Raw genomic sequence first — 16653 nt, 5'->3', positions numbered from 1 at the left:
TTTTGTTGTAACTTTTGAGAATGAGAGTTCTCCCAGCACCACTTCACTGGACTTAACAGGTCACCTGCTACTGTAAATAGCTCGGTACTCTGGGTAACCGTACAGCATCTCCAGAAGGGACATTAAGAACCAGGTTCTGTGGCTGCCTCTCACTCCACCACAGGTGCTGGAGCAGCAGCAGTGATATGGAGATAGCTCCCTGTAATTGACCACTCTAGCAGTCACTAGAGCAGACGATGCACTGATCAAACAATGGAAGATATTGCTGTAGAGATTGCCTGTAAACTTACAAATATCAAATTTTGCTTTCAGAACTTCTTAGGTACTACTATTCTAAACTGTTGGCTAAACTCTCTGTAAATAGACAGCAGGGAGAATAAAAATGAAAGATTATTCGTGATCTGACATTAGATAGCTTATGACTTTCATATTTCAGTATGAAAATGTCAACATTCTGAAATTGTGATATTAATTACATCTATACAAAAACATAATAAGAACAGCAAATATACATGAAAGGGATTCCTCTCTTTGGATTAACCTGTAGAGGGAGGGTTGTAACATAACTGATAACTGAAACTAGTCTGTGACCCAGACTTGCCCTTGCGGTGTGGTGGAACTGACATTTTAAAATCACTGTCACCCTTGAGATGGATGTATAAAATTTCTGTTGTTGCAGTACATCCCACAATAACAAGCAGCTCAGTTTTCTGCATAGCCTTCTGAGCAGGTTATATCTCCTTAAAGCAGCCAGTCAAAACACGGCTGCTCTTTAGACAATCTGTAATCACTCCTGTTATAAGTTTTGCCAGATATTGTCATTAGTATTCTGCCTATTTTCTCAAATCCTTTGTGGGAAATAATTACAAATCAAATGAAACAAGCTAGATGTGAATATGATCTTCATTCTTTTTCTGTGACATCATATCCTCTCTCTCCAAGTTGCTGTCATCATCCATTTTACTGAATCCTCTGACCCTAGGAGGTGGCTTTGAAATAGGCTTACTGTCAGGTTTCCCTACCTTGGAAAGCTTCACACCTGCATGCCAGAACACCGCACAGATGTTACATTTTTTCAAAATGAACTCTCCCATAACAAGTCAAGGATGCTAATTGCCATAATAGTTTGCATTTGTGCTGTCTGATAGGTGAATTGCAGATATACCAGAGGGAAGATGGGGTGCACCGTGTGTGTGTGTGTGTGTGTGTGTAGATGGGCTGGAGGTGGGCTTGTTGGATTGTGTACTCTTCTACTTTTATTTCAATATATCTGTCGTTCATGATTAGCAAAAATTTTTGGACTTGCTGATATACAGTCCTATGCCTCAGAGACTTAGAGTCTTAAAGGAATACATGGACACATGTTAAAATGACTTAATGTGTACATCATTTTGAATTCTCCATTTCTCTCAAAAGTCCACACATATCACAGGCTGATTGTGTCTGCTCAGATTCGTCATGACAGCATGATCTTCCTGAAGCCATTTCTCTCTTGATTACTGTTTCTCTGTCTGCTTGTTTTGGTCCTGTGAGACTCCATGCTGGTTTTGCCCTGCACAGGTGAGTTTGGGGAGGTGTGCAGCGGTCGCCTGCGGTTGCCATCAAAGAAGGAGATCTGCGTGGCCATTAAGACTCTAAAGGCGGGGTACACAGAGAAGCAGAGGCGGGACTTCCTGAGTGAGGCCAGCATCATGGGACAGTTTGACCACCCCAACATCATCAGGCTGGAAGGCGTGGTCACTCGCAGTAAGTGTGTCTGTCTGTTTTCAACTATTTTAATTGATCGAGAGATTGGCCATAACAGAAACCAGATACACAGGTAGCGCCCGGGACCAAGTCAACATAGCTCAGGAGGTAAGACCGATTGTCTGGCAGTCAGAGGGTTGCCGGTTCAAACCCCGCCCTGGGCGTGTCGAAGTGTCCTTGAGCAAGACACCTAACCCCTAACTACTCTGGCGAATGAGAGGCATCAATTGTAAAGCGCTTTGGATAAAAGCGCTATATAAATGCAGTCCATTTACCATTTACCAAATCTGTGCTCTTGGTTTGAGAATAGCGGAGAATAGTATTTTTGCAAGTAGTCTGTTTTCTTAACTCTAAACAACATCGAGTGGAAGTAAGAAGTGAGAAAGAAACACTTGTAATAGTTCATTGATCAAAGTCCAAATGCTGAGTGAAGTAGCCCTTGTGATCACAGGATTCAATGTTATTCTGTTTATCTTCGCTTCAATTCACTGTTTATGATGTAGGCATTTACCAACTAATTTTCTCAAAGTAAAAATATATTTCTTTCATTCGGCTGCAAATTATAGCTATTTTGCTGTTCTTAAAACTGATCTGAACCTGTGTAAAAATACAATTTATCTTCATTATCAAATTATTGTCAATTTATATGTGTGTGCGTGTCTGTCTATGTGTGTGTGTGCGTGGGTGTGTGTGTGTGTTTTGGGGCCAAGGGGTAGGCTTCTCAGCTTCTTTATGAAGTCTAGTTATAGTGCTCGTGGGCTTTCTGAGTGAGTGCTTGTGATTTAGGCCTGGCTGTTCATAGTTAGGAATTGACACATGCTGTAAAGTTGGAAAACTCCTCTTGAAAAGCCCCCGTTTTATTGCCCTTCTGTGGTACGCTTTTCTTATAATGTCAGGCCTTTTTTCAAGCTGAAGAATAATATGACAATATAAATTTCATAGGATCAATCTCTTTTATTCTTCCCGATCAAAGACTCAGTCCTCTGTGCCTTGAATCGATAGTCCAGTACCTCCGGAGAGGGTTCTCAAAAGTACAATTATTTACAGATTAGATTTTATTTTCTGATCGAATGCAAAGTGTTATGGTTGGGGGGGAAACAGTGAAGTAATTGGTTGGAAACTGCAGAGTTTGGTCAGAGCTCTCAGCCACCTTGTTTACTCCCTCCTTGTTCAGCGGAAACACCAGGTTTACTCCCTTGCGCGTTAAAGGGAAATATCTTCTGTCATCCTCCTCCCAATGAGTACGATAATGACCTAGGGTAAATATCTCTTATAACTAATAAAAGCTAAATTTAAACGAGTTTGCATAGTTGACTTATTTTAGTAGTTTAAATGTTATTTTTATCCACATTGTATCATGCCCAAAAGCTGACGTTTTCACATCCCGTATATAAGAACTTTTCCCATGTTACTTTGCATCTAGGTGCTAATGTACAAAAGGTACTGTATATCAATTGAGGGTAACTTAACTTTACCTTGAGAATGCAGTAACTAAAAACTGCCATTTGTCAATCAACCTCTTCCAGGAACTATGGCACTTCAATTTTCTGTAGGTTTACATGTTAACTACAAGTAGTGCATCCAAGCACACAAAAAAGTGCATTTCTGCGTGGTATATAGATATTGTATAGTAATAAGTTGAGCAGTCATATTTGTAAGATTTGGAACCCCCTAATACAAGGTACAGTTATAGCTAATTTTGTTGCCATAGAGACAGTGTTACCTATTAACAACTACTATCAGTTATGACTCATGACTTGGCACCATCTCTCCTCTTTCCCTGACCCTGTATGCATGTATGTATGGACCTTTGTAAGTCACTTGGAATAAGAACATCTGCTAAATGGCAAAATGCAAATGTAAACCGTGACCAATGCTATGAGTTTATGCATCTGTCGTAATCTTTTGGATTTTTTCTTGCCAAGAAAGAAAACATAACGCATATTGAAAACTTTACTTTCTATGTCAGCGGTGTTGTTTTCTGTACTGGAACAATCACTCAGACGTGTACTTTTGTACTTTTTGTTTGTCCAGTAAATCTGGCCGCGCTCTCACTGTGAACGTTTCAACTGTAAATATCATGGAGCGTAATTGCAAACTGCCGCTTCTTTCTGTTTTTGGACCGCGGCATGGCAAGGAATGGGGGGCGGGGGGCAGGGGGTGGCCATTGAGCTCATATGCATGACTGAAAGAAGCTCTCGGGGGGCTGTGGTGGGGGGGTGGGGGGTGGGGGGGGGAGGCAGGGGTGAAGGTCGGTTTTTGTGGGGTTGGCACGTATCTCCCGTAGCAACGGACAAGGGGTGATTTATTGACTCAGCCCCCGTTAATTCTTAATAATCTGGAGACTTTCACACCTCATTTAGCCTGCAGCTTTTGGCTGTGCACTCTGTCAAATATTTGTGGAGCCAAGATCGACATTTTCTCTGAGAACACAGTAGGTTCTCGATATCAAAAAAGTATGTGGCGAGAAAGGGCATAGCAGAATTATCTTTTTTTCTTTCTGAAACTGTAGAAATGGCACGTCGATGAGAGGGTTGGTCCACAATGGCTGCAGAGGAGTGCATGCGTTAACCTCCTGTGTGTTTGACTCCTGGGATCAGGAGCTGCTCTTATGTTAGTGCCGCTCTGACAGAATATACAGTAGCTCTGAAGCACGATACTTCCCTTCTTTCTTCAAAGGCTGATCGTTCACGATCTAAGATTTTCATATTGCACACCCCTACCCAGCAGATGACTCCGGAAATAAGGCCATTTGTCTAATAAACATAACGTGACAACAGAACAGTCCAGTCAGACGGTCAGAGAGGTTTTCCCCCTCATTTTTAACTCAGCCCATCGATAGGGACTGAATTAAGGTGCAGACGATAAAAGATGTAATTTATGCGCTGGAGAGAGGGGGGGAATAAAGCTGTCAGCTGGGTGACGGCTGACCTTGCCGGTCTTCTCAGTTCATTCACGGCTCCTCATCCTGGATGGAGGACGCGCTCTCGAACCCGGGACCGCCATAAGTCATGGTTACGAGGCCGCCTTTGTCTCAATGCTTCACCGAGCTTCTCCAGGAGCTGGGGGCGGGGGGCAGAGAACGGGGGCTCCAGATAATGTCCCAGCGCCTGGCTACACAGAGCCAGCCTGGTCTGTCCCCCTGTTCCACCCTGCTCACTCCACAAGCCGTAAAACTGCAGCTGCTAAACCAAACTTCTTTTATAACGCCCATATGCATCCGGGCTGAGCACTATAAATTCTCAGCTCCAGTAAAACCCTCTGATTTCAGGAGGGGCGGTTTCATGTACGGACAGACAGTTAGTGCTCAATGACAATACGGCATATTTGCACGGGCCTTTCAAAGTCTATCAGTCAAAGGGTTCTGAAAGTTATTCATGCCTAGCCTAGAAAGTATTGTAGCCGCAGACCCTATAAATATTTTAAAAGCTGAAATCTGACATAGGGCTCTGTTATAATTTTAATGTTCTCCATAGTAACTCCTGAGAGATGATTTGTTTGTGGCTTGAATGCCTTTTCACCATATGAATATAGTAAGGCTTGCCAATAACGCCATATAAAAAATTGAGCAAAAACTGTCTGATCATACAGAATGTTGAAAAAACTATGTGCGTACGTATGTGTGTGCTTGGGTGCGTTTGCATATATGTGTGTGTTCACAATGATTAATTGTAGGATATTGTGAAGCATCTGATTTGTCTATTCATTTCATTTTTTGTGATCATCCGAAGCAACAGTACAACTCAAAGCATCTCTATCTCTTGCACTCTTACAGGTAAACCAGTCATGATTGTCACAGAATACATGGAGAATGGATCCCTTGACAGCTTCCTACGCGTGAGTACACAGCCAATAAACTGCAGTTACTGTATGTCTGTCACCTGTCACTCTGTGCCAGAGGCTTGTTATGTCACCTTGTGCTGAGCAATGTACATTTAACAGACTGTTCAAAGTACTGTGTTTGATGGAAGCTTGATGGAAAAACAGAAAAAGCACAATCTGTTATTTTTAATCCTTTCCAATTTTTGAAAGAATTCATTGTGAAGTTGTTTTATTTTTTTATTTTAATTTTAATGGTGATACCCCTAGTGTGCTTTTACGTGCTGGGTGGAAGGCAGTTTTTTGGTTGATTTTCAGGCTAGTAAAGTGTATAGTTAGGATTACACTCTTGGTGACTGTACATGTTTTTGGGAGTTATTTCCTCCCACCAGTCCGAAAGTCCTTCATTGGGAGGCACAGTGGCACAGTGGTTAGCACCAATGCCTTGCAAGATGGAGATGTCAGCCCGGATCCTCTCTGTTTGCATGATCTCTCGCAGTTTGTGTGGGTTTCCTCCAACAATCAAATGACATGTAGCCCCCGGTCTCCAGATTAAAATTATAATGTGCACTCACCTTGTCAAATAGACTAATAAGTTGAATTAAAACTCATTCACAAATTGAAAACGGCATCGTAATAAACACACAAACATTCTTGTTTAACTTCTGTGGTAGATGAGGGCAGGCCCCCATCTGAAAAACACTGATAAATGAACTAACAAGCTCATTAAAGTGAGCTGGGGTGACCTTCATCAAGTGCATTCGAGGCCTCGCTGTAGTCTGTGAAGCATGTGGCTCCGCAGGACTGAAACGTGCCTTCAGAGCCGTGTAGCTTGCCAGCGTCTACCAGAAAGGGCACTAGGCCGGACGAACCACGGAGCGTCTGTCATAGCATGAGTAATTGAGGGCCGCGAAAAGCGAAGCGAGGCCTGATGGTTATAATGGGGAACAGGACATGCTTTCGCTCGTTGGCTTTCGCATTGATTAGAGGCCTGGCTTTCTGAAAGGACCTGAAAGGCAGGCCTGTGCCGTGGTCGCCGGAGTTACGCAGCGCACCTCACGTTACGGACGGGTTCTGGGCAGTTGAAATGAGGCGAATCATGGCGTCAAATCAGCAGGAGCTGACACGAGCCCCAAGTTCGCAGGACACTTCTGTTCCACATGTGCCTGCGTACCATTTCACACACACAAAAAAAGAGCACCAGCACGGTTGCAAAGTTACACAGCAATTTCCTGCAGATTTTGGGGAGGCCTGCTCTTCATCACAGAAGCCCGTCATTCCGTTTCCCTCACCGCAGTTCATTCCTCTATTATTAGCTGTGCTTTGAACTTTGAGTTTGAGTTGCATTCCCTACCAGGTTGTCTGGAGTATATTCACCCCCACTTATGGTATGTACACATAGCACTGGCAAATCTCTCTCTCCCCCATCTCTCTACCCCTTTACCTCTCCCTTTCCTGCTCACTCTCTCTTCCCTCTATTTTACACAAATAGATGGACACACAGCACATGCATCTAAACATCTCTCAGACCAGGGGTGGCTGGCTGCAGTTTGTTAGCGACACCGGTTTGAGGAGTCCTCTGTAAAGCCTTGCCGTCTTACCCGCCCTTTCCCTCTGTAAAGCGCTCCCTCCTTCGTGTTTGCCTTCAAATCCTGTGCAAGCAGAGCAGATATCGCTGAATTTAAAATGGCTATTCAGACATGCCAATGTAAACAGTGGTTACATGCCGGTGTGCTTTGAGAGGCGTAGCAGACATAGGCTGGGAGACCTGTTTTGTGTTCTCTCTGCTCATTCACTGCGTTTGTGTTTCTTTGGTAGCAGCTGGTTCATTCACGTTTGAGACTGTGAGGTTATGCATTTGTTGAGGGGAAAGATGAGAGTGAGCTGCATAATATGCGTATGGAGAGTTAAGTTGTAACTTTCTTTGAATTCAAATTTGGGCGAAACCCTAGGGACAAGGCTTACAGTAATTCATGTTTTATTTACATTTTTCAGGTTATTCGATAGGTTCCAAATGAGTGACTAAATTCACAAAATGCCACGGACAAGGTTTAAAGCAATATGTGTTATTTTTACATTTTTCAAGTTATTTGAAATGTTCCAAATGAGTGACTGCCTTCATATTTGCTTGTCATTGCATACATAAAGGAGGTTAGTTGGCTAATAATATTGCCTCATAACTGTCCAATCCCAACCATTTATTGTGGAGGCATTTGATATATTGCAAAGTTAGCGCATAAAAATGTCCAGTGGAAAGATGATTCTGCATGCTTATGGATTCCAGGCTGAATACCGCAGTTCCATATCGACTGTATCTATCTTGCAAGATCTCCATATAAAATTTAATAGCCTCTCTCAGATCATATCTTCTAGCCTCTGCCTTTATGCTGGACCATACCATAATGTCCAATAGGTACAGTGAAAATCATGTTCTTTAGGTGTTACTGGTGAGACTAAGCACAATTTTGTACTCTAATACCCCATACTATCTTTATCAATCTTTCTCAGGCAAGCCCATTTCTATAGATCAGCTGTGAATCAATACTATTCCTAAAAATATGACACTGTGGAATGTGTTACAGTATTATGAGCTTCAGTGAGGACAAATGGGAAATTCACAAAGTCAATCAATGAGACTGGAGCCACCAGGAAAGTTCCCACAAACAGGAACCGGTCTTGGAATGCAGGCAGTGAAGGTGCTGACCTAGCCTAGACATCATTTGTTTTAGTCATGTCTATTGCCTTGTCTCCACTGGTCAGGTTGCAGACTGAACCCTAGGCTAACTGATAAATTGCACCTCCATTGTCACTCAAACCGGTCTGAAGTATTGCCGATTGGACTGCTTTAATTTCCTCAGACAGATCTGATTGGCACGTCACTGACTGCGTAATAGTATGTGGGCGTGGCTCATTTAGCACGCTGTAGATTAAATCCTTAAAAACGCAGGAAGAAAAGTATAACACAAGGCCATGAGGTGGTCCCAGCAAACGTGCTCATATTAACTTCTGAACAATCCGTTTTATTTGAATATTATATTCATAAGCTAAAAACAGCAACAAGTAGTTAAAGGGGAATTGCACTTTCAAACACATATGGGCTTATTTTGTTTATATTGTCCTTCTAATGAATGTGTCGACCTACATTTTTCGATTAGTTATTTCCTTTTACATGTCTAACGTAAGAAACAAGGACCTATTTTTTTTTTCGCAAGTCCACATAGTAGTATGGTTTCCGGTTTTTTCTTCGAAGAAGAAGAAAAGAATAGCGTTGAAGTCGCGCAATGATATGCTGCCTAGTTCTACTTCCTGAATTTGTGAAGGTAAGCAACAAAACATCGTAAAATATTAACAAAACAAAATACCTAATCGAAAAATGAAGGTCGACACATTCATTAGAAGAAAATTTGAAATAAAATAAGCCCATATGTGTTTTAACTGTAATTCCCCTTTAAGCAGTAAGGTAACAACGGCTGCACTGAAACCACACTCCTTAATGAAACTTATTTTTAAATCGAGGCGTGTCCAACATATGAGTATGTCATGGTTTTGGCTGATGCCACCATTTCTTTTCCTTCTGCGCCTTTTCTTCAGTTATTACGGCCATTGGTTTTTTCATGCACCTTTTCTTCAGTTATTACGGCCATTTGAGTTGATTGAATTATACACGTGCAAATTTCCTTTTACTATTTGCACCTGTTGGTGTTCTATTTAAACCCTGAGCAAGCCGATAAGCTTTGCTTCAGTGTCACTTATGTTGCACGAGAGCCGGTATTCTGTCAAGCGAGGTAAAGGTAAAGGTAAAGGTAAAGGTAAAGGTAAAGGTAAAGGTAAAGGTAAAGGTAAAGGTAAAGGTAAAGGTAAAGGTAAAGGTAAAGGTAAAGGTAAAGGTAAAGGTAAAGGTAAAGGTAAAGGTAAAGGATTGAGCTGCGATATTGGATTGTTGTGGCTATAAAATTAGCACAACAGTCTTTAGCTTTTTTTTAGATTGTTGGCAACAAGTTAGTGCCACAATCTAAGCTCAGTATTCTTTCTTTAGGGTTTTACTTTTTCAGCCTCGGTTCGAGGTCTGTTTTCTTTGAGTTGCCCCGTTTTCTGCTCCGGCAGTTTTGTTTTATTTTCATACTCCTTAAGCCTTAGTTCTTTTTTACCCAGTACGTGGGTTGTGTAGAGCTTTTCTTTGGGATACTCTCCCTAAGGAGTATTGTTTTCCTTTCCCTTGTCACTTGAGACTTTGTGGCTATTTTACCTCTGGTTAATAGCTTAAAGAACCCCCTGTTCAGTCGCGGTTGGTCTCCCAAAACTCCAACTCCCTCACAGAGTATCGCATTTGTTCAGAAAAAAATATTTTTTTCTTGCTGTGTTGTAATTGAGAGAGAATTTCTTGTAATTTTGAGAAAAGGATCTCAATTACGAGAAAAGGACTCGTAATTACGAGAAATGTGGCCTTGTGAAATAACGCATGCGTGAATATTACAGGCTTGAATTAGCTGTGGGTCTAACGGATAGTCAAGCAAAACTATTGGATTTAACATTAATGAGACAGTATTTCCATCTTGGTTTGACACATCAGGCGTAATGTAACTTTGAAAGTGTCATTTTTAATACAGGAGTGTGTCATTAGTAACACTTTTTCTAGTATCCCTGTTATTTGATCTTTTGGTACAGCTACATCCTTCAGAAAAGCATACTTTTCAGTGAGATTATGCGTGTATGTGTGTGAGTAAATGTCTCTCCCTTTTACAGAAGAACGATGCCCAGTTTACGGGTATCCAGCTGGTGGGCATGCTCCGCGGCATCGCCTCGGGCATGAAGTACCTCTCAGACATGGGCTACGTGCACCGGGACCTGGCCGCCCGCAACATCCTGGTCAACAGCAACCTGGTGTGCAAGGTCTCCGACTTCGGCCTGTCCCGCGTGCTGGAGGACGACCCCGAGGCCGCCTACACTACACGGGTGAGCCGAAGTCGCCGACCCCAAACGTCCAAGCACAAAGCATGGATTCTTAAATGCGCCTGGAGAATTGGATACTTGTTTGCCTTTTGAAAGTGTGTCTCTGGTAACCTTCGAGTGACTAGGCAAACAGTTTGTTTGACTAAAGCATGTACAAAAGTGGATACAGTAATCTGCTTTTAAACATGTCAGTCATTTAATCAGCTAACTGTACTGGAATCTTGGTGTCTGGTCCTGGCTTCCATCCTTGTGTTTAGGGAGAGAATGGGAGTGCATATCCCTGCCCCTCACTGTCTGGCCAGTTTGTGATTGGAAAGGAGGTGGAATGCTGAACACCAATCAGGGCAAGGCTGATATTGAGCACAGCCATCAGGCCCACGCAGTTTCATTGTTTTCCTCTATCTCTCTCACCGCAGAGTCTCCTGAAATTTATTCAGTTCTGGAGATTAATTACCCCATATGTCACTCTGATACACACATGCTCGATGCTCCAGAAGCCCACGACAACTAAAAATAAATAAAACAAGGAGAAAGATAAAGCTAACATAAATTCAGGAAATGTCTTTGTTTGTGAGGGACTACTGAAAAGATATGGTAACATTAGGGAAATCACAGCTCAAACATCTAACGTTTCAGCCCAGCTGTGTTCACAGAAGCTGCAGAACGTTTGGATACATGACGAATGACAGGCTTTGTCCTCACCCCCCTATACACAGGACACAAGTATTGGTGTTGTTTTGCAAGGTTCTGAGTGTTGGTTAGCTAGTTGCTAGTTACTGTGGATCAATTACAGTGTGCTTAGCTGAGTTTAAACCTCAGGTGTATGTCCCTAGATAATAGAACTGCATTACAACAGCTAATCCTTATTACTATTTTGGATAGCTGTTCCAGTTGTAATACTGCGGTCTGCAGTCTGGGACTTTTTTTTGAGGATTAAACTCCAGCTAGGTGTGCTGCAATAGACCTTATATGGCCATAAATGGAGGACTGCCCATAATATATCAGTTTGTAAAATAAAAGTACTTTCCGGCAATGAGTTTCAACACAATTAACTGAGAAGCAAGAAGAGCATTTATACTAGTGTGCTTGATAAGCTGAATAGATTCAGGTGTGCTTTGCCTTCCTAAGCATCCGATAATTATCTCCCATGGAACCGAGCTCTAATGTGACACTGGATCCTGGAAAAAAGTAGAGAAGTATTAAAACAACCTCCTCCTCTGCCCAGCATCATCCTGCAATCCTGCCTCCTCATTATCATGTGTCTCACGGGGGATGAGGCACTTTTCATCTTTGGTCTGAAAGTTCGCCCAGAACCTTTCAGCGTTCCACCTCAGTGCGATCTGTGAAGTGGACGTCAAAGCGCATGTTAAGGAGCTGTAATCTCCCTGCTGTTTGTCCAGGCCCGTGAGGGGGGTGGCGCTGAAGTGCGTTTATTTTTTGAGGCTCGCCTGTTTGCGGAACGTGGGGCAGGAGTTGTGTGCTTTGGCCGAGCAGACGGTTAGCTTTGGCTCCCCTCCCTCTGCCGCGAGCACAAGGGCCGGTTCTCCGACCCAGGCTTCCTCAGAGCGGCGTCAACACGGGCCCTCGCCCCCACGGGACCGCGCCGCTGAGATGAAACGAGGCTAGCCGCGCTTCGGGGGGGGTTCTGGCACCCGCTGTTAATCTTAGCGCCCTTTAATTTACCGCCCGTCCACATCGCAGGTCTCTTCACACGTTCATGGTTCATTCTGGTTTCAAAGCCCTGAATAGTAAGCGCTATCTGCTCAGTTCCCTTCAAATCGTGAAGTTGTTTTGTCAGGTTAAACACACTGTGCTCTGATGTGTGGGAGCGAATTCACAAAGGTGGCTGATGCTCTGCCAGACATAGCCTTTGCGACAAACAAGTCAAATTTAATTGGTGGCTCATTCCGGTTTGTGAAACTTTGCTATAGTACCTTATCAGCTCGATTCGCAATTATTATTTTCTGTTTAAGCTACTTACTGTATGTCATTTCCTTATAATTTTAATAGTTGTAGAGTATGTGAAAAAATAACTGTATAAAAATACTAAATAGTTTACCAAAGCAAATAATTAATCAATGTAATTACATCAAGTGCATAGCATGAAAGAAGGCACATTTAATTAAAATAACTCAAATGCAATGCTTTTTTTTGTAAATTAGGAGGACAAAATGTATCATGAGAGAATGCTTTTCTGCCATTGATAAGATTTCACCTATCTCCGGGGATTTTGAACATTGTTTCCCTTTTCTGTTTTCTCAGGGTGGCAAGATACCGATCAGGTGGACGGCACCCGAGGCCATCGCCTATCGCAAGTTCACCTCGGCCAGCGACGCCTGGAGCTATGGCATTGTGCTGTGGGAGGTCATGTCATATGGAGAGAGGCCTTACTGGGAGATGTCCAATCAGGACGTGAGTGTGCGGGAGGCTGCGTCCTATGGAGAGAACTTACTGAGACATGTCCAATCAGGAAGTGCATGGACAGCCAACAGCGGGGAGCAAATTTTCTGAGAGGATGTAATGCATGTCGGGGGCCAGGTGGCAGACGGAATCTGTCACCAACAGCAGTCTCCAGGACAACGGTCGCCTGTGTACTGCCAGACACCGGAGGCCAACACGGGCGCAGAAAAAATAATATAGAGAAAACAAGTGCCTCGCTTTAATCTGCAGACACATTAAAATGAAATCAGAGTCCCCTGAAAAATAAACCAGGACAGGCTCTGCGATGACAGTCTGTTTGTCGATCGTCTCTTGCAGCAGGGATGGGGCCCACCTTGGCACCACCCCCGTCCCCCCTGTCTTTGTGAGGCCGTTCTCCGACACTGGGCAGAGCCTGAGTTTATTTACACTAGATTAGCATGTCATTGGTGATGCAGTGCCGAAAAGCAAAATAAATCTCGCCAGACATTTCCGATATTCAGCCTCAGTCGCACTTTACATTTCACATTTGTGTTTAACATGGGGGAAAGCTGGCCCCTTGCCCTCAAGCTTGTTTCACTTTTAGATTTGTGTGGCAATGGGGGAGGATCCCTGAGACACATTTGCTGGAATTCAGAAGTTGAAAAGATTATAATGATTTATTTGGGATAATTGAAAGGTCAAAAGCTCCCATTAATATTATAAGAATTTTTCATGTACAGCATAGTTTTAAATATATATATATATATGCAGACACACAAATGGCTGCTTGCAGCTAACACCTGAAAGGGCGCAGCAAATCTTGTGGCATTTGGGGGTATCGAATTGCAAGTTACTGGGGTTATTTAAACTGCATCTATCCATTTGTGATTTTCCTGAATATATTACTTGAAAAGCGTGGCATTGGTTTCTTTCTGTACAAAGAAAAAAAGAAAGAAATAAAGGAATAATCATTTGAATTGGGCAGCACCCGTTGATTGTTCCTATTACTTTACACAGTCATTTTGAAGACAACGTGTTAAAGTAACGCTATAATCAGTAGCCAACTACTATTTCAGTTCCCCGCTCTGTAGCTGGACTGCTTTCCAGCTGACCAGCTCCTCCAAATGCTACAGTAGGCAACAGCTATGAAACCACACTACCAAAACCAAGTTTACAAAAAAAGGCCCTATTAGCACAGCTGATCTTAAATAGGCCCACAATTAGCATCACCTGCAAACATTCCAACCAGTCATTCAGTTGCCTGTAGAACACCCCATGCCCTATAATCTAGCAGTCAGTTCACAAAATTGCTGAATAAAGCTTATTATACAGAGGTTTTGCAAATGAAATGAAAATGTAAAAAAAAACCTTCAGTGCATATCCAACATTTTTCAACACATGCATATCCCTGTATATCTGTACAGTAAATGCTACTCCTGCACAGTAGGCAAGAGGCATTGGCAATACTTAAACATTTGTGTGAAACACAGCCATTGTTCTAGTAATGCAGTGCAATGAGAACAATTGTTTATTTCAAGTACATTTTGTTATTTTAAAAGCAAAGCTTTTGTCTTCTGGTGTGTGTTATAACATGTCTAAACACAACAAATGTATTATTTTTTATCATGTTACATTTTTACATGGAGTAATTATACTGATTTACATGCAAACTTAAATGCATCATTTGTAGCACATAATGAGGGCCGTCCTAGTGTTAAGAAAGCTTCAAAGGTTCAATTATTGACTGTGAAAAGAAAATATTGTCTTTGATTGGGTGAAATCAGAGGTATTAAAATCCCAGCAGATGACCTCCCTTTATGTAAATCAGTGGTTGTAATGCATCAATTTAAGACCCCGCCCTCCTTTGTTTGGGACGCAGGTGATCAAGGCAGTGGATGAGGGGTACCGGCTGCCGCCCCCCATGGACTGCCCTGCTGCTCTATACCAGCTGATGCTGGACTGCTGGCAGAAGGACAGGAACAACCGGCCCAAATTCGAGCAGATTGTCAGCATCCTGGACAAGCTGATCCGCAACCCCGGCAGCCTGAAGATCATCGCCAACACCGCCTCCAGGTGACACCGGCCGCCCCTCCCTCCACCAATTCGCCCGTGCCTTCCACAAGCACTTCCCTGATCTGTCCCCTATCACTTCTCTAGTCATCACTCAATCACTTCCCTGATCTGTTTCCTATCACTTCTCCAGTCATCACTCAATCACTTCCCTGTTCTGTTCCACTATCACTTCCTCTGTCATCTCCCAACCACTTCCCTGATCTGTTTCCTATCACTTCCCCAGTCATCTCCCAATCACTTCCCTGTTCTGTTCCACTATCACTTCCTCTGTCATCTCCCAACCACTTCCCTGATCTGTTTCCTATCACTTCCCCAGTCATCTCCCAATCACTTCCCTGTTCTGTTCCCCTATCACTTCCCCAGTCATCTCCCAGTCACTTGCCTGATCTGTTCCCCTATCACTTCCCCAGTCATCTCCCAATCACTTGCCTGATCTGTTCCCCTATCACTTCCCCAGTCATCTCCCAATCACTTGCCTGATCTGTTCCCCTATCACTTCCCCAGTCATCTCCCAGTCACTTCCCTGATCTGTTCCCCTATCACTTCCCCAGTCATCTCGCAATCACTTCACTGATCTGTTCCCCCGTCGCGTCCAAAAGCAATCACTTCCCTGAATGATTTTTCATTCACTTCCTCAGTCATTTCTCTGATCGATTTTCCCTGATCCCTGCTTTTCGTGGTTATCATTGAATGCTGATAATCAGTGACTGCAGAAGCTTTACTGTAAGGCAATGAAAGGATGCAGTATCTGCTTTCAAGACTCATCCTAACATATCTGTCACCCACTCACCCCTCCAGCAGCTGAGCCCTGTAATCACTGGGACACAAATATGTACTGCACTGCACAGATTTTACACTGGATTCTTTTCCCCAAGACTGGCGTCCTCTGTTTATGGAAAAGTTGCATTGTTTGCAGACAGGAAACAATTTGGTATAAGCAACTGCTGGCTTCCTGCTTCCTGATTCTCAGAGTCATGGTGTGAACACAGACGTGTACGTGTTCAGATTCAGAGGTTGAATGTTTTGAGTTTTCAGCAGTGCGGTAAAGGCTGACGCTGGACGGTCTTACTTTTTCATCAACTTGACGTGGCCTCTGTATCACTCCATTACTGTGCACAGCCAGAAGGGTGTCCCCTTCCTTAATGCTCTTAGCCATGGTTTGTGTAGTTCCCTACAGCCACCTACAGCCAGCACAGTGCCGCTGCTGGGCCACTGCTGGGCCGGCGCTGGGCCGGCGCGCCTACGCGACATTGGTTGCGTAACTGGGAGCAGTGTTATTATGGAGACATCAAAGCAGGTAAAGGTGACTAATGATTTCTTAAGAAAGTGGGAATGGGTCCCTTGGAGTTTGGCGTGTAATTTTCCTGATTGGCTTTTAACACGGGCAGCCGGGGGAGCGCGATGGCGGGTGATTTATGGCGCGCATTAGAAGATGCGGATCGGCGCTGCGAGGCTCCAGCCGCAGCTGCGCCCGGGCCTGCGCACCTCATTTGTCTGCGGCGGTACGCGCTAATGGAGCAGGGTCCCCGCGGGCGGGCCCCGGGGCCGAGGCACCTCTGCCCGAGGGACGGGGGTGACTGGCAGGGGCAGCGCAGATGGCGGGAATGCTGGGGCTCCCTCGACAGGACCCCCTGCCTGGGGCTGGAGGGGAGGGGTGGGCATCGC

The 16653-nt window shown here is 43.8% G+C and overlaps 1 protein-coding gene across 2 annotated transcripts in view; it reads left to right on the top strand.

Moving 5' to 3' along the window:
- epha3 (eph receptor A3) overlaps positions 1 to 16653 on the top strand; it is a 107367-nt gene that overhangs the window by 78466 nt on the left and 12248 nt on the right. For both annotated transcript variants that reach the window (XM_064310338.1, XM_064310339.1), the window contains exons 11-15: positions 1561 to 1746; positions 5522 to 5583; positions 10309 to 10518; positions 12778 to 12927; positions 14795 to 14988. In XM_064310338.1, coding sequence (XP_064166408.1) covers positions 1561 to 1746; positions 5522 to 5583; positions 10309 to 10518; positions 12778 to 12927; positions 14795 to 14988 — 802 coding nt within the window. The remainder of the gene's footprint in view (positions 1 to 1560; positions 1747 to 5521; positions 5584 to 10308; positions 10519 to 12777; positions 12928 to 14794; positions 14989 to 16653) is intronic.

This window comes from Anguilla rostrata, chromosome 15, assembly GCF_018555375.3.
Source record: "Anguilla rostrata isolate EN2019 chromosome 15, ASM1855537v3, whole genome shotgun sequence".
NCBI classification, from domain to species: Eukaryota; Metazoa; Chordata; class Actinopteri; order Anguilliformes; family Anguillidae; genus Anguilla; species Anguilla rostrata.
Note: the sequence above shows the minus strand (reverse complement) of the source record. Positions and strands in the feature narration are given on the sequence as shown.